Raw genomic sequence first — 27,385 nt, forward strand, 5'->3', positions numbered from 1 at the left:
CATCCTTTTCCTTTGGTGTGGTCTTCAGGAAAGAAGAATATTTCCATTCATCACAGAATGACCTAATGGATGTCCAAATGAATGATCAGCAAATGCATTTTATGTGCTTCTATTTATGTACCTTTATTTTCACAGCTACAATGCAAGCACCAGAACAGCACTTCCACTTTCCTACCCAAGGGCTGAAAGACTGCCCACATTAATGCAGTCTGGCCTTACCCTGTGTGCCCTTTTCACATATGGCACAACTGAGTCATCCCCCTTGGTTTAGGTAGTGTGCTTGACACAACAAAAATAAGATGTAGAGCTAATTGCCACTACAGCAATAAAAACAGGAGTGTTCTTTTCATACGCCAGTCTCAAACTGAATTCCTACCAAAATCCAGTGTTTTTTTATAGAAATGAAGTTAATAGATACCTAGAACTACTGAATGAACCAACAGGATCTCTCTGCATTTAGCAGCAAGCCTTGAAAACCTTAATCTTGTGAGTCAGTAATAACAGTGGAGGACGCCAAGCCAATCTTAGGTCTATAATAATAAGACAAGCTGTTTAAAAGACCTCCTCTGAAACAAATGTGTAAACGTCTCACCAAGGCTGAGATGCTGATTTAAGATTACACAGTGTAAATGTACTTATTTTGGTATCAGGAAAGAACAACTCGTGTTTCTCATTCACAAAGGTTTAAGGCAAATGGTTTAACAGCACTTGAGTACAAGCTCCTCACTAAGTCTTTCTCCAAATGCCATTGACACCTTTGCCTGTCCTGTGCCCCAGCTAATTCTCTGTGGCTTTCACCTGTTCTATCACAATTTAAATATATCAGGCTCCTTCTTCATTATCAAAGTTAAACCTACAAATACAAATTTTCCCTTGACAAAATCCTGCTGAGGTCCCCGACGAGGCTGTGACAAAAAGAACCAGCCAGGAAAAACCCAAGGGCTACAGAGAGACAGGGGAGGATTCTGAGAGCAATATTCCTCCACATAATGCATTGGAGTGGTGTTGTTTAAGAAGTGAAGGACTGATACAGCAAAGCTGATGAGCAGCACTGCAGCACTAACTGAGGCAAAGCAGAATTATTATTGCCACAGCTACAGAAGAGTAAAAAGTCCAGACACTAAACCAAGTCAGGTGAAGAGGCAGCTTTACAGCAGATGAAATTCAACACTGATAAACAAGTGCTAATGCCCTGAAGAGTATTTGGGCTACTTTTCTCCACCTCTGGGCCCTCCACTTCCCGCTAGGTAAATCAGGAGATGGACTAATAGAACATCCACATCTGATCACATTCCAAACAGAGCAAAATACCCTTGGATGGACTATCATGACCCACTGCATGAACAGCTAAATGATCCAATCTGGAAGAGCAGGAACCTATGGCAAATTCATCTCCATGATGCATTACAGAGCTGATTTAATCTTTTCCCTCTCTGGCCATCGAGGCTGGGTCATTATCAGAGCCCAGACAGTGGGCAAGACAGCATCCTTTTATCCACTACAGAATGACTGCAGTGTTGCTGAGCCCAGGAAAAGGGAACAGCCTCAAAAAATCCCATTATTAAAAGAGGGAAGACATCCCCTAGATAATTTTGGGAGTCAAAATCCTAGCTGTGTGGGTGCATCTGGAACCTTCATCCCACGTGTGTTAATCTACAGGGAAATGAAGTGCTACACCCTGGGTAAGGCAGGGGTTAATTCTGACTGCTGTCGAATGCCCCAAGTCTGTGCTCTGTTCATCAGAGCATTAAATCTGAAAGCTCAAGAGAGTAGTGCAGCCGTGCTGCAAGGGCTATGTTATAAAGTTCTGCATTAAAAATTCATATCGTAGGCTTGCCACAGTACTCTGCTCTGGCTGAAAGGAGAGCTGCCGGGGAAATATTAGACACCCCACTGTCTTTCTGGCAATTGGAGACATTCCTCAACAAACAGCACCTCAGGAAGGGAATGAAAGGGCAAACAAACCGTGAAACAAATCAATGAGTTCAATTATCTCTCTCTCTCTCGGAAAGGAAACTTTTCATTTTTAAGGCTGTTTCATGAAATCTTTTAATGACGGCCCTGCACACGGGTGCTGGGCACTCTGGCTGCAGAGCTGGCTGCTTGGCAGGGCTTTTTATTTGTTTTACATGAGACACAGATTCCCAAACACAGAGGGTGAAACAGAGAGCAGGGTACAGGGATGTCTCTGCAGAACAAGAACTCTACTTACCCTTTACATTACCACGACCACGTGGGGTAAGAGGCTGTAGAAATTGTTCCCACTTTCCCTGAAGTGTCTCCAGCAAAGAGTGAATTTAGATTTATTAGGATGGTTAGTTACTCCATGGTTAAGTTATGTGCTCCTCACTACTGGTTAAGGCTGTGTGCATTTCACAGGGATTTATGGCAGCCCAACTGGTGGATGACACAGTTCACAATGATGGAAATGGGTGGTATACTTTTATGAAAGCCATATGTGCCCCTCAGGTTATCTGTCTGATGTATTCAGGCAGGTTAATAATCCCCATCCCATAAGTTAGGAAATACATAGGAAATGAAACATCAGTAAATACAATTTCTTGAGGAAACCATGCAAAAAAAAAGTTACCTGCTCACAATCCTCCCCTACAACTCTGCTTAGCACCAACTATAATAGAAAGATTCCCTTTTCCCAGAGCTAAATTTTGACTCGAAGGGAAAGGAAGAAAATAGAAACCATTGGACAAAAGTTGCCATGGCACTTCATCTGTATTTTTATATGTATATATGAATATATCTGGTTGTTAGCATAGTTGAAAACCCAAGTGACTTCAGCCCAGCAATCTGGGTTTCGAGGGGCTCAGCCCCATGAGGAGGGGCAGGAGGGCAGAAATTCATCCAGAGGGTGCAGTCCCCAGGGAACCCAGGAGATTTATGCCCAGCACAAAACAAATCAACACCAGACTAGCCTAAAGCCCCTCACTAATAAAACCTGTGTGGGGGAGGGAATAAACCCCCACTATTCAGCTGGAAGTTCATTAGTTCCATGAAGGAATGAAGACAGGCTGGAGAGCTGGTGATCACAAGTAACCAAAGATCAGCTATTAAAAGGCACTGAAAATCTGCTACAAAAGGTTAGTGACCCCAAGGCAGTGCTTCAGTCAAATTTAATTTTTGCTCAAAATTTCTTACAAACAGGCACTTAGAGCTTGCAAGCAAGCCTTGATCAGCTGGGATTTATTCTGGGTTTCAAGCAGCTGCATCCAAGCAAAAGAAAGGAACCAGAAGTCCTTTCCTCTGTGTACTGCCTTGATTTCCCATTTTACTGGTTGCATTCCAGTGTTCCACCCCTGAGCAATCTCCTGTGACTCAGTTTCTCAAGGTGTTAAAACTCTGGGAGGTAAGGCACAAAATCACAGCCTCTGCTCTGTTCTGCTCCTGCAGAAGCACCACAGAAGCATTAAGGGTTAATAATCTCAGGCTTACAGGATTTGTGTATTATGCATTTGTTTATTTAATGCTTTACATGAATGCTAATGAAGTTATTAACAGGCCTGCATGTTGTCTATTGTTTTTCTTGGGTTTAGTGTCTGCACCATCCTGCCTTATCCCTTCTGTTCCATGAGCTGGCCAACACCCAGCTCTTCCAAATCCCTGAATCAGTGTTCTACCCTGGATTCTCTACTTCCTGATCAAAGACAGTATTTTTTAAAACTCATTTGTTAAAACATTATCTTTTAAAAAAATCTCATCAAGATAAAGCAATTTTATTTCCCCCACACCAGATATCTTCTGTGACACAAAACTGCAATCCCACATGGCCTTATTGTCTTTTAATTAGATCAGAGATATGTAAATGAGACAATATTTCTTAGGTCCCATTAAGTGATGTCTCCAGGAGGATCAGAGGCAGGACACACTCCTCTGACATCCACACCCTCACACTGACCTGCCCCACGCTTCAGCTGCCCCTCAGGAAAGTCTGATTTACTGGAAATGCCACTGTTTTATGGCCTTATTGCTGCCAGAATTGTCCCAAATCTGCAGACCAAACCCTCTTTTCTCCTGCAAGCAGAGCACAGGGCAAATGCAGGGCTGCAGGTGCTGGGGTGACTCCTGCATGGCCAGTGCAGACACCTCCCTGCCAGCCCTGCCTCTGCCACACACATGAGGAAAAGGGCTCAAGGGAACTCAAAGAATTACATGGGAGTGGGCAGGAGAAATATTTGGTTGTTTTAAAGCAGGGATGACCTGTACAGCAGTGCAGGCACAGAACTTCATTCTGCAGCCTTTACCCTGAGAAGTGGGAAGACCCCTGAGCTCCCAACATCAACAGTATGAGCTGATGACACAAATCAGAAATACCTTTTATTTCTAAAGCAGCTGTGGAAAGGATAATATTCCTGCTTCTGCAGTCAGGTGGCTGATAGCTGGGGCATCACAGCAACATTTTAAGGCAGGGATGGGTTCAGACCTACCTACACTTAGGTGCAGGTTTAATGAGATGCTGAAAAACCTTGCTAATGAGGAAACAGCATAGGGACACTTCCAGAAGGCAAGTTGTGGCAGCTGCAGCCTCTGACAGTGATGGCTCACACCTTCCTGTTCTTGGAGAAGGCAAACAAAAAACCCAGCTGAAAGCACTGGGGGAATGTGGAAGTTGTCTGTGTGAAGCAGTATGGGATTGGGGAGCAGGGCTGCCAGCCCCCACAGCAAACACCTGGATCTCCAAAGGGACACAAGGTCCAGGCAGAAGAAAGAGGCTGTTTTCCAGGATACAGAGTTGCAGTGCCTGGGATCTCACAAAGTTTCCTGAAGTTCCCTTCTGGTTCAGGACGTTCTCACCTCTTTCAATAAAGAGGGAGCACACTGCACTTTCCTGACTCATTTCTCTGCCTGCGTGGGAGTGGGAAAAACAGCTGGAATCCATCCCTGGAGCACAAGGAGAGATTCCAGTACACACCAGGGCAGGAAATCACCCATTAAACACATGGCCAGGTAGAGACAAGCACTGCAGCACCTGTCAGTTTAACTCAGCACCTCCTGCAGAGCTCTGCTTTGGGGCTGGGGATGGTAACCCCACGGGGCAGGGCTCCATTGGAAACAGCTGAACCATTTGTTTTTGATGATCCCAGGGTTTCTCTGCTTACCTTCCCTGCCATCCCAGCCCTGCAGGAGCTGGAGCAGGCACAGCCACGTGCCCTCCTGCTGTCACAGACAAGGCCCCACCAGGAAGCAGTTCTGCACCAAAATAACTCTGTTGATTTGCTACTTTGCATTGAAAAAAAAAATTTAAAAGAGACTGTTGTAATTTGCAGACACACATGAAAGAGCTGTGTGGAATCCAGGCGCAGCTGACTGGCAGATGCAAGCCCAAGGACCCTGGCCCTGCTGGGGGCAGATGTGCCTCTGCCAGGAGGTTTTATTCCCTCTGACTCGCTCCTCTTCCTCACACAGCCCTCTCAGGCACCTTCAAAGTTCAGCTACAGGTAAAAGGACCTGCTGAGGTGAGCTGGCTCAAAAAGCTGGAATGTCCTTTGGCTGGCCTCACAGGGAAAGCCAATCCCTGCTGGAGGTTGGGACTGCAGGACACACTCGTGGTCCCTCCTGGACCCAGCCAGCTGCACCAGCCTGCAGAGCTCTGGCTCCACAAGAGCAAGTGGGGACAGGCAGGACAGGGACACAGGGACACTGCTGCCCCGTGTCACTTCACACAGATCCCCTCCATGCAGCTGCATTCCCATGGAGAAGCCCTGGCTGCACCCATGGCTGGGATGACCCCCAGCCTGGCTGGCACAGGAGCCGAAGTGCTTTGCATTTATTTAAAGATTTCCATCTAAGGATCTCATGTCAACCCAAGGTTACAGATAACAGGGTGATGCCTAGAATATGCTGGAATACCCTAAGGCTATGTTTTTCTACTTTGGGTTGTTAAATAACACCAGCTTTTAGGCTATACTAGAAAAAAGAACTGAACAGTCTCACTGGAGGTTAAAACACAAACAAAATAAAAACCCTGGGAGGACCTAGGGCACTTTGGTGCTGTCAGACAGTTACATTAACTAATTTGCAAGCATTACAAGTCTAACAAAAGAGGCAACAGAGCCCAGCTAGCACGAACTCCTACTGACTCCAATGGCTCCATTTACATGGAGTTCTCAGAAATGCAGCCTTAGAAATGAAAAATGAAAATAAATAACCCTTTTGTCAGTTTGTGGTCTATCATTTGCATGTCTGCATATTTCTAGACTCCAGCCAAGGCTTGACTGTTGCCTTTGGGCATTAACCACACTGCTTGTGCCTCAGTTTCCCTATCAAAAAGTAAAGGTTAATGCCAAGTGTTTTACAGGAACACTGAATTCTCCTCCCATGCAACTCTGCAGCTTTTCTGGTGTGACCGAAGGCTGAACCAAAATGTGACAAAAAGGGCTGGTTTCACATGGGCTCCCAAGCCCTCTTTCACACCAAAGCTTTTGGTCAAAATAAGAAGCAGATCTCCAAAGTATTTCCATTAATCTTCACTTGTATGTTTTTAAGCAAAATATTAATGTTATAAAAGTGACTTTCAGCCTGGTGAGTTTTGCATAAGGCTTAAATGTTAAATGCAGACAGAGCTTTCTGTAAGATTCAAAACATTCCACTTTTCTTCACTTTTTTTTTCTTTAAAGAAAATAGTTTTCTGCAACATCTTCCCTAGTTTTTCATCCTCTCATTGTCACCAATCCTGGGGTTTCAGTGGTGGCAGTAGGACTAGGAAAGTGAGGGAAAAACTTGGAAAAGAGACATGGCCTACGAAGTTCCCCATCTCCTGTTTTTAGGGAAATCACTTTAAATACAGCAATAATTCCAAAGCTGAGCATTAGAAGTTAATGACTCATCAAAGGAACAGGAAATAGGGAACTTTAAGACCTTAAAGGCACAGCAAATAGAAGCTATTTCATGTCATGTCCAACACCACCACCCAGTTATAACTGCAGTACTTCAGGCTCAATGGGGGGAAGCAGCATGGAGATCATTTATCACAGTAATTATGTGATGCTGGAGGGAGCACAACTTTATTTTTTATTCAGTTTGACCCTGAGCACCATCAAAATGGAAGACTACAAACATCTGAGAAGTGATATATTGGCACCAGCCAGCACTTAAACAAGAAAGATTTGTTTAAAAAAAATTAAAGTAAATAATTCAATTCTCACTATATACTGGGAATTAATCCCCTGAAGTCCAAGTTAACTCAGATTTGCCCCAATATAATAGCAGATTTCACATGAATACTTCAATTCCACCACATAACTCCAGGCAGAAATAACTCTTCAGGAATTCTCTAAAACTTCTGGTCCCCTGTCTCCAAGCCTAATCCCAGACTCCTTCCATGCTGAAGCACATCTGCAGAACTTTATTCCACACTGATGCCTGAAGGACAGGTTTGTTTGATAATGTGGAAGAAAAGCAGAGTTTACCCCAAAGAGCCAAAAACCACAGGCATCTCCTCCTGTTCCCATTGTCCTCCTGTGTCATCCTTGGCTGTGCTGCCAAAATAAACAATAATCAGTCTGATCTATGGAAGGACAACAATTCTCTGCCCGTATACTGGAGGCAAAATGTTTTTCTACAAGTTATTGAAAGTAGCTGTGTCTGGATGACTGCTTCAGTAAATATGAAAAGCTCCTTCTCTGTTACATCCCTGTGCTACTTTTAGAAGGACAAAAAGTCTGAATCTTACAGAAAATCCACTGGTAATAGAACTGGTGGTGGCAGAGCTGCTCTGACTGACAACCTTAACCTAAACATTTTATGGTTGTGTTGTTTATGAAGGCTTTTTATTGCAAAACTGGGGGGGGGATGGGGAAGTGGGCAGTACCCAAAATCCTCACAAGACTACTTAAAGCTGGCTGGTGAAAATGGAGCATTTCAGTGAAATTCGATATTTTCTTTCATCAAAGGCAGGGAGCCTCAACCCACATGTTAACAGTAATGTAACAAGCCTACTGTATGTGCTGCAACCCAAGGTCCTTTTCCAATTAGAATTCATTTAGGTTGGGGGAGAGCAGGGGTGGGAGCAAAGAGGTGGCTCTGGAATTGATCTAAAACTGGAATCCAACCATTCCGGCTGGGAACTCAGCTGGGAATCCCAAGCACTTGCTTGGATTCTGCAGCAAACCAGAAGTGAGAGAGCACTGTTAGAGAGAACAGTTTGTCCCTGGAAAAGTGAGGAAATGTATACAGAATGTTTCTTTCTCTACAAAGAAAGAAAGAAAAAGTCTGTTGCGGTAAAAAAACCAAAAAACAAAACAATCCCAATATTCTTTAATTTTGCTGAAACTCAAGTCAGAGTTTGCTTTTCAGTTCCAGGTCTGATAGAATCTCCAGATCAAACTCATTAGTGTTGGTTAAACCCAGTTTTGCTGATAGGAACGTGGGGGACAGCAAACAAAATCAGTGTCAGGCCTCAAGAGAGGATGTGCCTCTTTAATTGAAAAAGGCAGAGTAATCATTCATTTATTTAACCCAGAGATGATTATAATCTGAAAACCTTGAAATCCTCTTACACAACAACTGTTTTGGCAAGCCCCTCTATGTTCCAACAAATATTAAACTGTGCTTGCCATTTGTCTAAGGAATCTTGTATTAATAAACATGAAGAAGAACACTTTTACCTCCCACACTCAATGACAGAAGAAAACAAAGACCAGCTGTATTCATCAATGGATCCTTGTTCTGCACATAAAGGCTAATTACATTTTACTTCAAGCCTACACATGGAAAACTTTGCTCCTGCCATCTTGTCAAAGGCAGCTTCTGATATTCCAGCTGACAGACTGCAATGACTGCACATAATAAACTTCTTTTTGTCATTAACACCTTCAGTGCCCGGCCCGGGGCTGTGCTGGGGCTCAGGGAAGGGGCAGGGGCAGCACACACCCACCTGCTGGGAGTTCTGTACCTGGGCATGACAGAATTGCACTGGAAATTTGAACTCCAGCCACTGCTCTCATCTGAAGGTGCCTGGCTGTGCCTCTGTCCCTCCCTCTGCACGTAGAGTACTTTGAATGGGACGTTGTGAAAAGATAAAACAAACAAGTTGACAGAATGATTCCCAACTTTTCAGATCACCACAACTGGGCTCCAGGATAAAATCCAGACTCCTTAATGCTGATAATGAAGACTTCTCACTCTGGAAGACTTCTCACTCTGTATTTCTTTTGCTTCTTGAGGGTTTTTTGCCTCATTTGAAAGATTTTCAAAGTGCAAGTAGTTGAAAGACAGCTTTATTCTGAGACTTAAAATCTTAAAAGCACTGTTAGCTTTTAAATATTGACAATTATCTGTTTTTTTCCTGAAGGCACTCCAATTCATCTGCATCAAATAAGCGTCTGTAAAACTAACAATTCTGGCCTAAGATAAAAATCACATGTTTTTAAAACATAAAATTAAAATTGGCAATACAAGTAGCTTTTCAGACTTAGATCAAAAGAGGGCTTCTTTTAAGAAAAGAATCAAAATGTCTTTCACCCTTTTTATTGGTGTTTTTTCAGCCTTTCTCCCAGTTTTTACAATTAAAATAGATGACTCAATTCCACTGTCTACATTCAGTTCCCTTTTCATGTTCTTCTAGATTTCCATATTGCAAAATTTGGGCTACAAACACTACAGACTGTTGTTATGCAAGAACTGTTCCTGCCATAAATATCCAAAACAATGATAAAATATTTCTGCTGTTATTAGGACCTACAAGTTTGTTTTCACAGTACATTAGTCTGGGAGATAAAGTACAAGCTTAATGTCTGCTTCAGGATTCAGCTCCATGACCACTATATTCCAGACCCAGTCTCCATAATCATTCTGCTACAGAACACAATAAACATCTCGTTACTGCAGATGCTACTAATTTTATGTAATTCTATATAAATTAGCTAAGAGTCATTCTCAAGATCATATAAAAAACAAATATTTCTGTGTGAATCTCCCTGAAAGAGTGAGATTAGAAATGCAAACAAATATTTTAGGGAACAGATTTTGATCAGTGTAAGATAAATTACAGCACTTAGGGAAAGAGTATTAAAAAATTAAGCACTCTGCAAATAAACACATTAAAAAGGGTGAGAGGTTATTAGGTTCAGTGCCTACAACCACTGATCTCTGCCTGTTCTCCCAGAAGTGACTGCAACATGAAATAACAGCAACAATATCAGTTATGTGCAGGAAAAAACAAAGTCAGTCTGCAGGAATTTAAGGCTCCATCTGAACCAGCATTGTTTACATCCCTCAGAGAGGGATGAATCAATGAGAGAACAAAAATACTTTTGATCCCCTTGCATGGAACTCATCTTACATGGAGCTCAAAGGAATCTGGACTTCCAGAGCCAGACCAAAATTCACCTGAAAGATTATCCTGAAGGACATAAAAGGTGTTTAAACTCCAAGTGCTGATTGTTAGAATTACATGGGCTGAATTTTGTGAGCTCCAGCTGGGTTCCCCACATCCTCAGTGGGGAATCAGATCCTCAACAGGCACAGAACAACAGGGTAAGAAATTTTAAACTGGTGCCAGTTTTTAACCCTGGGCAGTGGCACAGGGAGGTGACATTGAGTTCCAGCCCTTCCCTTGAGTGTCCCAGCCCTCTGAAATGGCTGCTTCATTCCCATCCCATTTCCAGACACTGAAATGACTCTGTGCTTAATCCCACTGATCATGAGAATTCCTTCTCATTATTAACTTTCCTTAAATATGAAGGGTTCAAAGGAAACCAGCAGCAGTCTGTCTCTTTTGTTGTTCCCTGCCCTGATGGTTAATAAAACCAGAGGATAATTGGAAACAGTAGCTATTAACAAGACAAGAATATATATTTTTAAGACTACCTTCATGTTCTACTTGAAAACAAGGAAAATCTGCCCAAAATGCTGCTCTCTGTAATTAGGGGTGAACCTGGCAGAGCAAGGACTACTACCCCAAAAGCAGAAAGAACCAGGGTGCCTAAGAATCAAACAGAAATCCTTTACTAAATGAAGCTTTGTTTTCACCAAGATGGGAAGATCACAATGAATACCTTATGTCTGAAACTGTCCCTATTTCTAAATAAAGTACAAGAGACATACAGGGTAAGAGATACACAGATGAAGCACCTGAGAATGAAACCAGGAATGCAGCAGCATGTGTGCCAGGAGAAGTGTCTTGTTGGGGAGAAGAAAATATAAAAACTAATAATCTCTCCATAGGAGGCCAAATTATGACCATGTTTTCCAAAAACTTGGATGCCTGAGCCTCCCTCATCTCATCTCTCTCCAACAGACAGATGCAAAACAAAAAAATCAGTGATACCCTGAAGGAAGACAGAGAAAGAAAACAGGGAAATCTTACTTTGCAGTAGTTTCTTCATCGTATTTTGTTTTCAGATCAAATAGTTCTGTCCTGGTTTTTTCCAAGGCTAAAAGGCATAAACATGAAGCATTACAGTACTGAAATAGCAGTATTCAGTCATAAATAAGGCTGTACATCTCCTAATGAAAAAAAATAAAGCTATACACCTCCATAGCTTTATCCTTCTACCTAGGCAAACCATTATAGCTTAGAAAAAACCATTGGGTTTTGACCTTTTTCACAATTTCTTGCAATACTTCTGTTACATTACAAAAATTTCCAGTTTCTGCTTAACCAAGCTAGACATTATTAGTTTCTTATTAAGCTGGCTAAACTGCTCATTCCTTTGAAATACTTATTGCAGTAGTTCAAGGAATAAAATTTCTTGTGTTCTCATAGTAAACAAAGCCAAATGTGTCCAGACCCGGAATTTTGAAGTGTGCAGAGATGAAAATTAATGGCAAGTCATAGCAACAGGCAAGAAATGGGGTTCACACAGCTCAGTACAGATATTTATCACAGTTTGGAAATGTGTGGAAGCAGAACACACATGGAGGGCGAGTTCCATGGCCTGCTGTAATTCCAGGGATGCTCTGTGTGTGCTCCATGGCCTTGTCCCTGTTATTTGCCAATGGCAGCTGCAACAGGAGTGTTTGTTCTGATTCACAAAGCACATCTGAGCTCTGCTGGACCTCCCTGCACGCTAAGAGCGGCTTCACACCCAGTCCTGACACACCCAAGGATCCCTGTCCTCTCACCTCCCACCTGATCACCTGGGAAAGGTCACTAAAGCCATGCCAAACCTGTTTGCAGAGCTTGAACTTTGTGTTCAGCTTCCTCCAGCTTCGAGGCTGTCGACATCTGGGTCTCCTGCAATTTTCTGTGAAGGGGAGAGGAGAGGTGAGAGCAGAGCAAACAACTCATCTGTGCCTTGCAGATTTGGGGGATGGAGCCATTAAATGTCTCAACTGGAATGAGACAACTGCCAACACCACACAGGCTCCAAGGTGCTTCCGTGGGACCCATAAATGCTGTCACGTTGTGAGATGCTGCTCCTGCTTTGTGGTCCCACTTATTAAAATTTTAACAGTGTAGCCACCTCATAACATAAGCTGTGAACGTTATAAAGAGTTGACTGCTATATAAATGACAACTTCAGTGGAAGGTTTTCTTGAGCATAATTTGTTTTGGAAATGTCACACACATTGAGAAAATTGTCACCAAGCACCCTCTGTTGTACAAAGTTAGTACAAGAAGAATGATACATTTCCATTTTAGTGTCATAATGAAGGAATTTGTTGCCATAACTGATAGAGTGAATAGATGCAGCAGCTGTTTCATCAGAGCTGTAATGGGTGCCAAATGCAGCAATATTATTAGCTACTCTTTAAGAAAACACACATATTTCAAAACAAATCTCACACTGATATTTTCTATAGAACAGGAGCAAAACTTTAATATGCTCACATTTCTTACATCCACAGGCAACATTTTCTTGTTTGTGTCAGTTAAACTCATTTTTACATCATCTGACCAGGCAGCCACTGCACTCCTTGCTAAGGGCCAGGCTGCAGGAGTTACAAAACTCATCTTTGAAAGGAGCTGCTCCAACATCTCCCAGGAGCCGTGCTTTTCACAACACTGCTTTTAGGATATTCTGCAGATCTCGGAATTGTGAAATGGCTTATGAAACTACCAGCATCCTCCCTGCACTCCATAGGGTGCACAAATTCCTCCTCCAACACTGCTGACCAGGTTAATAACTATTTATAGCAAGAATCATGCGTCAGTTCCCTTCATACTGAACCATATATTTTGAGACCTCAAAACCTCTCTTACACACACTTTTATTTGCATTCCATGACCTGCCATTTTGTTTTATTTTTAAGTACATTGAAATTGCAGTTGTTAAAACCACTGCTTACAAGCTGCTTATCAAACAGCAGCCACAGGTATTGATGAATCAAAAACACACTTTGCATTCACTGGTAGATTCTCCTCATTCAGCCCTGAATTTAAACAACCAACCTCCAAGTAAAAAGCTCACGTGAACTGAAGGTTTTCCACGCTGTGTTGAACACATTATAGCTTCAGTGTTATTGCTCCATGGGAGAAATAAATTCTCAAGGCAGGGAATGCAGCCTGAAAGAACTCCCTCTTTAGCCCCTTGGTTTTCTCCTGCCTGATTTATTTGCTCACCAACCTAAAGATTCAAATGCTCCCCGCTCATTTGCAAAAATCAGAAATGCATCCAAAATGTTTTTTTTTAATTGATAATAAATAATGAAAATCCTTCTTAATTTTGGCATGTAGGAAGATGCAAACCTTCCCAGGATAATTCAGGAAGACATCCCCTGTCTCAGGCATTCCCAGGGGAGCAGGGGTGGTGCCTCCCTGGCCCTGGCTGTGGGTGCAGTGGCTCATCTGCCCCAGCCCAGGGCTGCAGAGCCTGTGACACACAGGAACTGCCCTGGCTAATGGAGACAGATCAGTGTCACAGAGCCAGGGGGGAATAAAAGCAGGTTTGCACCCCCCTGAATGTGACACCCCCCTCCACATCACAGAGAACAGACAATCTGTCCTTGTTTCACTTCCACACTCTCCTGACTGTTTTCCTGGGCAAAGCTGAGTATCAAATGATCCCGTGTCAAACACATAAATCGCCAGAATCACTCAGTGGATCAGCTCCAGCCACCAGTCCTGGCTGGGAAGATTAAACAGAAAAATACCTCTCTGCTCCTCCCCAGCACCCCGACACACACACCCACACTCACCTCTCCTTCTCTGCAAAATCATTTTGTAACTTTTGTTCCTTTTCAAGGGCTATGTTCTCTGCTTGGTTCTTCAGGGTCTGTTCATATTCTCGGATTTTCTCCTTAAGTGCTTTTATTGTAACCTCTGCAGGAAAACAATAGGGGAAGAATGAGTTTACACAGCTCCACGTGGTTCCACAACACAAGGCTTGCTTTACCCTGTAGGCTCAGTGTGTTTTAAACTTTAGCTCTTCAACTCTGACACAAAATCAATGGATATGAGTCCCTTTGGAGACCTTTTACTCCCTAAATGTTAAATTGAACTTTAAGTGTTTAGGTTGAGAAGGATCAATGGAGTTTGCTGGAAAGCAGAGTGAAGAAGGTTCCTCTAACATGAATTTTTTTTAAAAAAGAAGGTAAAAAAATCAATTGTAAAATATAATATCCCCTTATTGACTAGCCTAAAATTAGCTGAGTGCTGAGAGAAGATTAATAAAGTCCCAGTGTAGGTTTAAGTATGCATTTACACACAGGACACTTCATTCACCTGACTGTGCTCATGCACTAAGAGGCAGTTCCACCATGGTTCATGCACAGATGCAATCTCACACTAACTGAACACATATCTGGGATACAGCTCTGTTCTGCTTCCCAGCTGATGAGAAAGCCAGCAGTTGGGATCCAACTGCTGCATTCACAGCAGGCACTGGAGCTCTGCATGTCCCAGTTGCTGTCGCTGCCTTGTCCTCCACCCCTGGGTTTACACACCAATATTGACTATTTTAACTTTCTGAGGCACCTGCAGCCTTCCAGGAATTTGCAGAACACTTCCTTAGGATAAAGGAGCTCTCCTGCATTTCCCCATGGCCATCCCAGTGGATGGGAGCAGATGCAGAAACCTGCAGAGCTCCAGCTCAGCATCTCCTTACGTGTCCTGGTGTGTTCCTGTGTGAAAGCCCTGTGATCCCACCCACAGGAAAGGACTGAATCCTTGTAGGGCTCAGAAGAGGAAAAGCAGCACATCCACCAGAGTATGCTTTGTAACAATAATGGAATTTGGAAAAAGCCTTGGACTGCCAGAAGACTCACAGGAGCAACACATTTCAGAGTACTCACACCAGGATGCAGGGGGGGTTAAAGACATCAGCTTATTAACAGATACAATTATTAATGCTTGAGGAAAAAATAAAAACTTTTGGCTGTGAAAAGTTTTATATTTTGCAGAAACATTTTAGGAAAACAAACCCTAATATGAAAAATAAACCCTATGGACTTGGGGGAAAAAAACCTCAATAATATCACACAAACCCCCACGTAATCTTTTTGAAATCCTGCTGTAGAGAGCTGAGCAGGGAGCTGTGAAGCAGACAGGAGGTAGCTGGTGACATGATCTGCTGTCTGGGCACTACCAAAGGCAGCTTGAGCCACTGTGACCACAAAAAAAGGGGGGAAGAGTGGTAAAAATGCTTGCCAGCAAAGCAGCTGCCTCTGCCTGAAGGAGCAGGATTTTGCTGGCTGTGCAGAAATCAGCTGAGGCTCATTACTGAGTAACAGGCCGTGAAAAGGACACGTCACCTTTTTTTTTTTTTTCTTAAGCAAAGGGAAATTCTTCCATGAGATCTGGGAAGTCATACAAATCCTGATCTCTTCCTGAATAAGCAAAGATGCTCCTTTGCACTGACAGTAGGATGCTGCTCCTGTGGGCAAAGGGGGCTGCAATCCCTCCTGGGAACACCTCTGCTCCAGGTGTTTGTATTTTATATAAACACCTTTATATTTTCAGATATAAATCTGCAAAAATATTCTGGTATATGAAGAAGCAGACAGCAAAATAATCTCACAGCAATGCACCTTGACTAAGTTTCAATGTCTGATTTTAAAAGAAAACAAACCTACAAAAATGAACACAAGAAGTGCACAAATGTGGGGGAAAACATAACTTTTGTAATAAAATCTGATTTTACCTTTAAGCACCTAACAACAGACGTGCTGGACAAGGAGAGCTGATCCTCTACATTGCTTGAAGCACTAAGTGCCTTCTTCAGTGCTCAGGTCAGCTACAGCTTGTCAGGCACTGCCATTTCTACCAGTTTTGGAAGAAGTTCTTACAGGCACCGTAGAGCTCATACCAACCCTCCAAACAAAGAGATTAACTGATCAAAGCACCCTCAGCTAACAACAGCCTTTTCCCTGGATAGCTTATTAATCCCTGCTTGAAACTGAGAGGAAAACCACTGCACTGGAGTGAAAAACAACACAAAGGCTACAGTGGGGAAATGGAAAGGAAGTTCCAGCACACCAGGGAAAATCAAAAATGTCAGTTATGAGTGGTTGTAGCAAAAAACTCTATAAGTCAAGAGCTTTTCCACTTTGTGGGATGAACCCCTATGTCATGCTTGGATGTACTGCATGCACAGCCTCAGGAAAACTCTGCACAGTGAACTGCAATGATTGTACATTTCCAGCAAAAAATACAGTTTTGCTTAGAGCATTACAGTTCCAACATGACATCTCCTGCAGTCCAGCCCAAATCCTGGCATGCTGATACCTGTCCTCTCCAGGGGTCACACCCTCTACATTAACAAAAATATTTCAAAAGATATAACTGTGTAGATGTTCCCTCAGCAAAAAATGAGATTTAACAAAATCAACTTAACTGCTAACGCAGCTTTCAAATGTTACTTGGGTGCAACAGTTCCATAATATAAAAAATAAATTTAAATCTCCATTTTTCCAAATGGCAAGCCAATTTACCTTTCCACCATCCAGAACTGGGCATTAAAGATGGAAATGAAAAGTCCCATGGATGGGCAACAAAGTATATGGCTGAGAAATTTTTTTTCCTGGTGCAGGAAACTGAATCACAAGAAAACTTATGCAGTCTTAAAGCCAACAGGCTTTAAATCTCATTGAGATTTTCATGTATTTTCATGTACTTTAGACTCATTAAAACTTAAATAATTTAACAGTAATAGCTTGTATTTACATTGCTCTATGGATAGTCTCCAGAGTAAAAATAAAGTGCATATGCTGAATGTATTCCAGTAGTACATTTAGATAAGTAAAAACAGTACAGAAAAAGTTCCATTTTGTACAGATTCATATGTGGATACAAAACACTGAATTTTTGTGTTTGTCTGTGCAAGCTGTACATCCTGCAAGTACCAACACCCACGTTCAGCCTGATGTCAGTACCAGCACTGCCTCTCACAAAATGTCACAAATAACGTCAGTCAGGTGTAATTTTCAGTGCTGAAGGCTACAACCAAATATGCAGAATAACAACTCCATCCTCTGACTTGGTGCTACAGTAAATGGAACTTTCAAGAAATCCAAAGAGTCTGCCCAAAGCCCATCTCCACACACAAATACAGAAGTGGCCCTAATAGACGATTGCACTTTCTCTACTGAATTTCAATGCTACTGTCACCTCTACCTTTAAGAAATAAAACTGAATTCAATTTCTGTCTTCAAATTTCAGTGTGCATTAAGAGCTGATAATATAGTTGCAACCTACCCTGATTTTTCACCTCGGCGAATTCTTTGTTGTATTCCTCCAGAGTTTCCCTAAGTTTCTGGTTTTCTGTTTCAATATCGTGCATTCGTTGAACCTTCAGCTGAAGCTGCTGTCCTAAATCCAAGGCTGGAACCGGATCTGAAAAAGAAACAGTAAAATAAAATGTAACAGGAACATTTCTGTGACCCAAGCAGTTCAGAGCACAAGTGTCCTTTTTTCTGCATTTTGGTGCCAGCAGGGCCCTTCTTTGAGCTGTTACACCTGTACATTCCTCACATCGTATATCCTGCAAACTTAAAAAAACTAGAAATATTTCATTCTATCTGTATTCTCTTTAAATACAGAACCAGGCTGAGAGGGCTGGGGGTGCTCAGCCAGGAGAAGAAAAAGCTTTTGGCAGACCTTAAAGCCTCTTCCATTGCCTCAAAGGGGTTCCAAGAGAGCTGGAGAGGGACCTGGAGTGACAGGACAAGGGAGAATGCTTCCCACTGCCAGAGGGCAGGGCTGGATGGGATATTGGAAAAAAATCTTGGCTGTGAGGGTGCTGAGGTACCAGCCCAACTTGTCCTGGTTGTAGCTGGAAGTGTCCAAGGCCAGGCTGGACAGGGCTTGGAGCAAGCTGGGCTGATGGAAGGTGTCCCTGCCCATGGCAAGGGGTGGAACTGGATGAGCTTTAAGGTCCCTTCCAACCCAAACCAGTCTGTGATTCCATGAAATTTGGACACAGCTTCTTCATCCTGGCACTAATCCCCAGGACAGTGTTCCTGGGTGCAGACAGTCATGACATAAAGGCACGTGAGAGTTTTAACCTTCACATTTTTTATTGAAAATGAGAATTTTTGGCTGAAAAGCAATCAAACTGCACAGCTACTGTCCCTCACAGGCCTCTGCTGTGTAGGAGTGAATTTCTGAAGTAAACTGTGCCCTATTGCACAGCAGAGCTCAAACAGCTTCTGTGACCATGGAGATCTGGGTGGTACTTTTTCTAATTGACAGATCAATAACAATCAGAAATGTTGGGTGGATGTAATCAATTCCATGAACCTTGGGTTTGGCTCTCTCTTTCTCTTACACTATTAATCAAAAGTCCTCTCAGTACCAATTCTCTGATATTCATCCCCTTCTGGTAAAGAGAGTTCTCAGCACACACCTGACATGTGCATGTGTGATTTATTCTGGGACTTCTTCCCAGTCAGGACAGGAAAACTCTGGAGTGTGATGGACTTATAAAAGATTATTGAATATATTTCTGCTATGGGCGCCAGCATCTCTTGTGAAATGGCTGCAAAGATTTAGTCTCCTGTTGAGGAATGCTAAACACCAAACTCAGTGGATCAACAACAGTATATATTAGGGAGTTCACTTAATTTTCAACCACCACAGTCATTAATTTTTCAGACCACCCTCAGTTCCAGTCTCTGGAAACACATAATAAGTCTATTGTACCTCTGTTAACACATTAAGCATGAGCCTGTGTGTTTTTTCAATATGCCAGCGTTGTTGCATAGTTTATAAAAGAATAGCACTGGGTTATGTTGAACTCAGAGACATTCTAAGTAGCAGCCTGCTGCATTTTGTTACTTGGGTTCTTCAACAGCTTATGGCATTACCCTGTTCATAATACAAAATCTAGGTTGCTTGTCATCTGTTCTCTGTACATACATAGTTTATGACTACATAGCTTTTTCATTTATGCTTTTTAGGCCAAATACTTTTCGTTATTATTATCTGTATTAAAATATTTATAATAAATCAAACTTAAAATGTTATTGTGGCAGAGACAGGGGGGTACAGGTAAGGAATAAAATAGAGAGCTGAAGTGGCAGCAGTAGCACGAGCTGAAGGCTCTGCAGTATTTATGGATGGTCCTGTTACGGTGTGGGCTGTCACAACATTCCCCTGCTCCCATGGCGGTCCCTGACCTTCCTCTGCAAGGAGCGTTTTGTCACACTCCTGCAGCTCAGCATCCCCCAAAGAGCCAGCCCGGGACATTCATCTGCTGAGCACAAAGAAAGGCCGGATTGTCTCGCTCTGGCCACGTCTGAAATTGTTACAGAAACCACGAATCCTATCGGGCCCGGGATCTTAAGCTTCAGCTGTGGGTATTTCTACGAAATAGTGCCACGATGAAAGAGACTGAACTTGACAAAATTGTGTGTGCACTTTCCCCCACCCTCATTTTAACACTGTAAAAAGCCAGGACATGCACAAGAGGTATTTTGCTCCTAATACACAGGGCTTTTTATATTGAAATCAGCAAAGAATTAAAAGACAAAAATAACATGGGCATTATAAAGTGAATAATGACTAAATCTTTAGTCAAATTTGCAATCCCTGAGAAGCTTTGTGTACAAAATGAAAATGCTTGCAATCTCATAATTATTCATCAGGACATGTATATTTAATTTAGCTCTATTAAAGGTTAATGTTCAAGTAGCAAAACAGCGGCAGAACAAACAAAATGTAAAAAAAGTCTCTGTGCATTAAACTTCAAACTTCACTAGAGCCTATTTGAAGGACTAATGGCCTGCAGCCACCAAATACTGCTGGAGGACATGTGAAAAAAAACCCATGGGTGAAGCACCTCTCAGACTTAATTTTTATAAACTGCATTAAAGAAAACTAATTGTTGTACGACAATAAAATGACCAACCAAGACATTTCGGGCGGAGAGAAAAATTGTTTCTCATGGCAAGCTCCAACATGCTCTTTTAGCTTGAAAAGCCTAAAAACCTGTTATTTCTGGGGTATTTATAAACACCAATTAACCCAAAACAAGTATAAACCTTAGAGTCACAATGGCTTTTTTCCTACCTGAGTGGAGCGGATTAAAAATAAATAAAAATACTCTCTTTTTCCCAACACATGCATGCATGGAAAAGCATACCTTTTTATATTAACCAGGTTTGCAAAGTATGTTTCATGTCATTTAACAGGAGGTCACTGAATTTTTAAACAAGCAATGGAGCAAAACTTTCGATTCATTACACAAACAACAGGCATGCACGGCTCAAAAAATCAACTGGACCTGGCTTATGGAGAGAGGCAGCAAAGGAAATGCCCTTTCTGTGGTCTGTAAGAGAGAAAAATCACCTTGCTGAACACTGAAATACGGAAACCTCATCATACATTATTCCCTTGCTTTGAATTTTCTTTTGTGAAATTCCAGAATCCCTGCTGGGCACAGGATAAATTTAAAAAAAAAGAAAATTAGTAAAAGGGATCTGATAATCTAGAACTCGAAGAAGGGTTTTGCAAGTTCATACTGCCCAAGAGTAGATTGAGATGTCTATTTTTACGCTAAATTTGGTGCATTTTTTCCTCCTGCTTCCTATTCTGCTCGTTTTTCCTAATCCACTTGTTGCACGCCATACCCACAGAGAAGCCCCCTGCATCCTGAGCTCGCAGGCAGCCCAGCACATCTGGATCCGATCCCTGACGAGGTTTCCTCCACGCCACCACAGCAGAAACAGAAACCGCCATATTTCCAACCCGCAGAGCCCGTTCCTGCCTCTCCTTCCCAGGACTGCAGAGCTCTGGGCACATCCCTGCTCACTGCTGGGACACATCTCACTGTTCCCTCTTCTGTCCCCACAAAGGAGGAGGGTGGACACGTCTCAGTGGACACAGACATGAAAACAATTAATGGTACAAATGTGAAGTGATTTTTATAGCAGTTAATACTTCACATCAAACGAGCTGGTGCGACACAGACGCAGCAACACCTCTCAGGCTGTTCTCACACCACGCACATGCCCTGATAATGAATCTTTTTTCAACAGCAGGGCAAGGGAACATTTAAAAAAATTTTTTTGCTGCTCTTTAGGTATGTAAAGTACTGACTTCACAAAAAATTTTAACAGAAACACTAAGACTGACTTTGCCCGAGCTACTCATTACACAAGGCAGCCCCTCAGCACCCTGGGCGCAGCTTTGAGTGCCACAATATAAGAAAGATTTAAAGCTGTTAGAGAGTGTCCAAAGGAGGGACAGCAGATGGTGAAGGGTCAGGAGGGGCTGCACAAGGAGCGGCTGAGGGCACTTGGTTTGATCAGCTGGAGGAGACTGAGAGGAGACTCACAGAGGTCTGCAGCTCTGATCTCGGCTCTCTGTGACCAGGGAGAGCAGCAGGGAACGGTCTGGGGAGGTTCAGGTTGGATATCAAGGGAATGTTCTGCCCCAGAGGGTGCTGGGCACTGCCCAGGCTCCCCAGGGAATGGGCACGGCCCGAGGCTGCCAGAGCTCCAGAGGGTTAGGACAATGCTCCAGGGATGCCCAGGGTGGGATAACTGGGGCCAGCTGCACTGATGATCCTTGTGTGTCGCTTCCAGCCCAGGATATTCTGTGCCTCCACAATCCAACCTCTACCCCACATCGCTCAGCCCAAAGCCAACCTCAATCCCGAGTTACAACAGGGCCATCGCTGCCTGCCCGAACTTCCCAAGTGAATTTTGCTGAAGAACCCCCATTCCTCCCTCATCCTGGGGGCTGGGAGAAGGCACAGCTCTCAGTGCCAGCAATCCCATCCCCTGTTTACACCGCGGGTGCTCTCGCAGGGCTGCCCTCCCCGGTCATTACGGCCACAATGACCGCGGCTGCCCCCGTGCCCCTCGCCCGCTGACATCCCACTCCCGCCCGCCTTCCTTTTCGCCAGGGCACTCTGGGCTAATGTAATCATACGATTACATAATTAACCCAGCTGTCTCATTAAGAAAATCAACTGGAATTCAGGGCATAATTAGTCATACAGCAATTAGCATGCTGATGAGCAACTGATGAAAAGCTGTCTCGATATAGAGTATGCTGGGACCACCCTCGTTATTTAAGGAGAGGGGGGAAAAGCCCACCTCGGCTCATGGAAAAGGAGCTCCTGCGGGACAGGGAATGTTTAAAGTTTATGTTTAACCCTTCGGCCGTGGCTGTTGCTGTCGTGAGGGGTGAGGACCCCCGACAACATCGAGGGGCTGATGGCGGGGTTTGCCAAACGGAGTGGAAAAACTGTGTCATTGTTTAAATGTACAATTTGCAGCGCGCAGGGCAAAATTACCCTCTCTCCCCACATATATTTATAGAAATATATATATATATTTAACCCCAGGGTTGCGTAGCGCTGCTGGGAGGGAGCAGTCCCGAGGAACGAGCTGAGATGGGAGGGAGGGAGCACGGGACCCCTGAGGGACTGCCCGGAGGAACGGCCCGGAGCCGCGGAGGTGCTGCCCGGTCCTCGGGAGGGAACGCAGAGACCCCCAAAGGGGCTGTCCGGACCCACAGGGGGACTGTCCGAACCCCCGAGGTGCTGTCCGGACCCGGAGTGACCGCCCGGACCCCAGAAGAAGCCCCGGGACCCCCGGCCGGCCCCGGCCCCGGCCCGGAGCGCGCGGGGAGAGCGGCAAAGGGCGGCCTGGATCGCAGCGCGGCCGGATCGGGCGGCGGCCGCGGGTGCCGGTGCCGTGCCGGGGGGCTCCTCACACGCTGTAGAATCACCACAAACGGGGTTTTTCCGTGCGGTGAGACCCCCACGGATGGGCATGGGGCTGCACGAGAGCACAGCGCTCTGCTCTGCGCTGCACGAGGTTCGTTCTCGGCTTGTTCGCAAAATACATTCATAGAAATCACACACAATCAGAATGGTTTGGGTTGGAAGGGACCTTAAAGCTCATCTCGTTCCATCCCCTGCTGTGGGCAGGGACACCTTCCTCTAGACCAGAATGCTCTAAGCCCTGTCCAGCCTGGCCTTGGACACTTCCAGGGATCAGGGCAGCCACAGCTTCTCTGTGCCAGGGCCTCCCCACCCTCACACGGAACAATTCCTTCCTAATATCTAAATTAAACCTCTTCTCTTTTCCTTTGAATCTATTCCTTTGGTATCATAACATGGAGCTCCTAAAGAGCCTCTTCCAAAACAAAGGACTTGCCTTTTAATAACCCCCCCTCCTCCCTCTTCATTTACAGGCCTGTAACACTGGAAACGATAAGAAAGCAAGTTATGAAACAGTGCCAGAACTACAGGGGCAATTAATAATTTATATCACTGGAAATGTGTTTCCTAAGGTTGGGATCTAAAAATAATTCAAGGAAGGCAATGCGTCTCTTTCAACGCGACTGAATTTCTGTTGCCCAAACCTCGCTGTAAGCAAAGCTCTTGGTGATCACTCACCAGAAACGCCCACACGAAACGATAAGGGAGGGGAAAAAATAATAATCCTCCTAAAACACAACTTTATTAACACGATTTAACTTTTTCAAAGAGCCAGGAGTTCAGCCCCGCTGTCACAACACTCCGGTCATGAAGTAAAGGAAGTTTTTTCCCCGTTCCTAAATGAAATGCTGCTCTTTGCAGGGAACATTCCTGCTGGAGAACGATCCCTGGATTACAGACATGGAAGCTCCACGAGCTTCTGATGCAGTAACTGCTTTCGTGGGAGACTGCATGTCTGAAAATAATCTGAAAATATGTTTTAGAAAAAATAATAATTACATTGTAGCTTTTGAATATTCAAACACCTCACAGCATACTTAATTAATTCATTAATTATTCCCCAGAAATTTCAGGGGTAAATTGAAATAGCCTAGAGAGACTGAGACAAAGATTCCATGGAATAAATGATAGCTTTGCTCCCGTTCCCCTATGACTCTGGTAGCCCAGGGACAGAAGAGTTATAGCCGTAATTCCATTTGAAACAAAGCTCATCATCTCTCCAACTCCTCACTTCATAAAAACCATGAAAAGGTTCTACCTTCAATCAAGAATTATACATATTTTCTTACTCTCCCATCCCACAGGGCTGGGATCTGTGACTTCCTTTTATTTTTTCCCACTTTTTAACAGCGTTCTCCTCACCCTCCGGCTGTCAGAGCGTTCTGTGCTGGCTGAACCGGGGAATTCAAAGCGCCCACAAGAGGGTGAGGGACTCTCATTTTCCTTACCAGTAAAAGAAGAAGAAAAAAAAAAGAAAAAAAAGCCGAATCCCAAATTCTGCCGACCTCTGGAAGCAGCAAAGCCAGACTGATGGGACCCCCCTGCGTGGGGACGGGGGAGCGGCAGCAGACCGGCGCCTTTCCTCCCCATTAATCACGGCACGAGTTCCCCAAAGCTTGCAGGGTTAAATGAAACAGCACGGGATGGTGTGCAGGCAATGTGACCACAGCCATACTGATCCCTCCCAGAGTGTGCTCCTTACGTCTCGTGGGCAATTATTTTAAAACATCCTTTATTTATCTCCCAGCTCGGGAATGGTTACTGCCAGAAAGATACCCCAGATTGAGATGCATCACTATCTTAGAGTCAAAAAAAATCACGTAAAGCAGAGTAAATGATCGACTCCTTCAATAACTGCGCTGCAGTTCCCTCTGTTTTCAAAGGAGTAACCAAAGTAAATCCTCAGAAAAGTTTTAAATATTAAACGTGGGGTTTGCATAATAGGGCAGTATTTGATGGCACTTTGTCAGCTGAAAAAGAACCTAATGAGTTACAAGAGAAGCCACTGCAACTGAAAAGGCTCCAATTTTATTGTTAATGTTCTAGTAATGGCCCAGGACACTGGAATTTCTGCTCATTCTTCGAGCTCTGTGCAAAGGACAGTTACAGAAAAACATTTGTACTTCAACTTTCATTTCTCCTACTTTGAGATTATAAAAGAAAAAAGAGCCTTCTACTATGTTTGAAGGCATTTCTGCTATATTCATCCCTTCTTTCTCCTAAAAGCTTCTGAACAGACTTAGCAATAAACCCTCCGAAAGCTGGGGTTTATTCTAATTCCAGTTCACATTCCTGCAACCGAGAAAGGGAAAGTCCAATACTCCCCGTCCCTAGCACGCTCTGTCTTTTGCTCCAGGCACGGGCCTTGGGGCTGCTCTAAATCTCTCCCTGCAGCAACACCTTCTGAAGGGCTGCGGTGACACCCTGCAGGTGAACACAGCCCCTTCCCGCAGGGATATCTGCTGCGATATCTCCTTCCACCGAAGGTCCTTCCTGCTCCTATTCACTGCATCCTTCCCCTTATCTGCACCTCCCCTCTTCCTTCCGTGCCTCCAGCCTACCAAGTAAAATAGGGCTTGACAACCACACAATAAATTTTTTAAAGTGAATGCTTTAGGGATATTTCTTCCTCTGAATATTTATTCCGGCTTTTACAAAGGAATTTATCCAATTATTAATTCAACAAGAAAAACTAGAGAAAAAAAGTATGTGATCAGACAAGCCCAACTTCAAACCACGTATTCAGGTAACAGAAATATTTTCAGTTATTTTGACATGGGTTTCAAAACAAGGATAAAGTGAATGAGTTCTAAAGATGGGAACTGGCCAGGACTTTGTGCTCCATCTGACAATAGCTGTGTAACACTAACAGTGCTGCCCTACCAGCGTGCACTCACCCTGCTCACATCCCAAACTGCACGTTGTGCTGTGGCTCGGACTCCAGCCCCACGGGGAAGGAGGCTGAAGTGATTATGAGCTACTTGTACATTCCTCAGCGCTGGACTGCCAAGGCTGGAGCAGCATCCCGGGCGATGCGGGATATTCTGGAAAATCAAACGGTGGCAGCTCTGCCCCTGTGAGAGCTCTGCTCAAATCTCCCCTCTGCAGCTGGGGCTTTAAGCTGTCCCTCTCAGCCCCACTCGGGCACCCCTTGCAGATTTGCAGAACAGTATGGGGAGAATCACTAAATTTCTACAGTCTGTAGTTTTTTACAGTACAGACTTGGCTTCCAGATTTTCCCGTTTGTGCAACTCCTTCTTTTTACCTGTTATAAACATGTAGGTGAAAGCGTCAAGGATTTTGGCTTCAGATGGGATCCACTCACGGGCTAAATCACTGCCTGCAGCCACAGGGGTTTATGGCTTTTCACTCTTTCAAGTATTAACTATGCTCAATTTTCTGCTTAATTCTATCAGATTTTCAAGTGTGTTTAGAAAGACACCCGGCTGCTATGTTTGAGGGGTGTCTGTGCCACTTCTGTGTCCGTAAGCGAGTTCATTTTGCTTCCTTTCCCCCTGAGAGTACTCACTGTAATATTGTTTTCCTTTCCCTCTAAGGTTGAGAAAAGGCACGTTATGAATATGCATTTCCCTTGTTCAGTCTGGGGCAGCAAAACCATAAACTTGTTCATTTTACGGGTCTGTCCTTTGTTTTATTCCAACATATTTTACTGGGGAAGGGGTGACAGTTTTGACATGCATTATTAACAAATGAGGAACTGCCTAAAATTTTTCACACTGCAATGATACCAAACATTTCTCAAAAATGGTCTGTGCTGTTCAGCCTCGATGTACCACAAACTCAGGGTTTACTATGACCTGAACTTGCTCTTTAGACAGTTTTGCCAACCAATTAACCATTATCTCAGACAAGAGTACTCTAAGTATTAACATTTTTCAAACTCCTTTTTGTATTCCACTTTGGGACGTGCTTAAACAGTCCCTCAGAGTGAACCTCTTCTCCCTCACCTCTCTTAATTACCCCCTACATTTACATTCACTCAGCTCTCCCTACAGGCAGAAAAGGCTGGGGGTACCTCAGGTTGAAATTTTAGCACATCATGAGTCATCTGGGTCTGTCAAAGTCTTTATTATACAGACTTTCTTACCAGGGCTGGCATTAACCTTTCTGCTTAACATTACGCTTTCCCAAAAAATCCAAACACGTCACAGGATGTACATAAACACAACAACTTCATACACATTTATCACCTCCAACATAAGCAGCAGATAATTTTTCTGGGGGAATAAACCCCCAACAAAATCCAAAATCAAACCTGTTTTTCTCTTGCATCACCTTTAACCTCAGGACATTGA

At 43.7% G+C, this 27,385-nt stretch overlaps 1 protein-coding gene across 13 annotated transcripts in view; it reads right to left on the bottom strand.

Annotated features, from left to right (window-relative positions):
• The window catches only part of CUX1 (cut like homeobox 1), a 307,940-nt gene that overhangs the window by 119,770 nt on the left and 160,785 nt on the right, over nucleotides 1-27,385 (bottom strand). For all 13 annotated transcript variants that reach the window (XM_064394621.1, XM_064394622.1, XM_064394617.1 and 10 more), the window contains 4 exons: nucleotides 17,591-17,728; nucleotides 14,095-14,218; nucleotides 12,124-12,200; nucleotides 11,321-11,387 (listed from right to left, as the gene is read on the bottom strand). In XM_064394621.1, coding sequence (XP_064250691.1) covers nucleotides 11,321-11,387; nucleotides 12,124-12,200; nucleotides 14,095-14,218; nucleotides 17,591-17,728 — 406 coding nt within the window. The remainder of the gene's footprint in view (nucleotides 1-11,320; nucleotides 11,388-12,123; nucleotides 12,201-14,094; nucleotides 14,219-17,590; nucleotides 17,729-27,385) is intronic.

The sequence above is a fragment of the Passer domesticus genome, chromosome 19, assembly GCF_036417665.1.
Source record: "Passer domesticus isolate bPasDom1 chromosome 19, bPasDom1.hap1, whole genome shotgun sequence".
NCBI lineage: Eukaryota > Metazoa > Chordata > Aves > Passeriformes > Passeridae > Passer > Passer domesticus.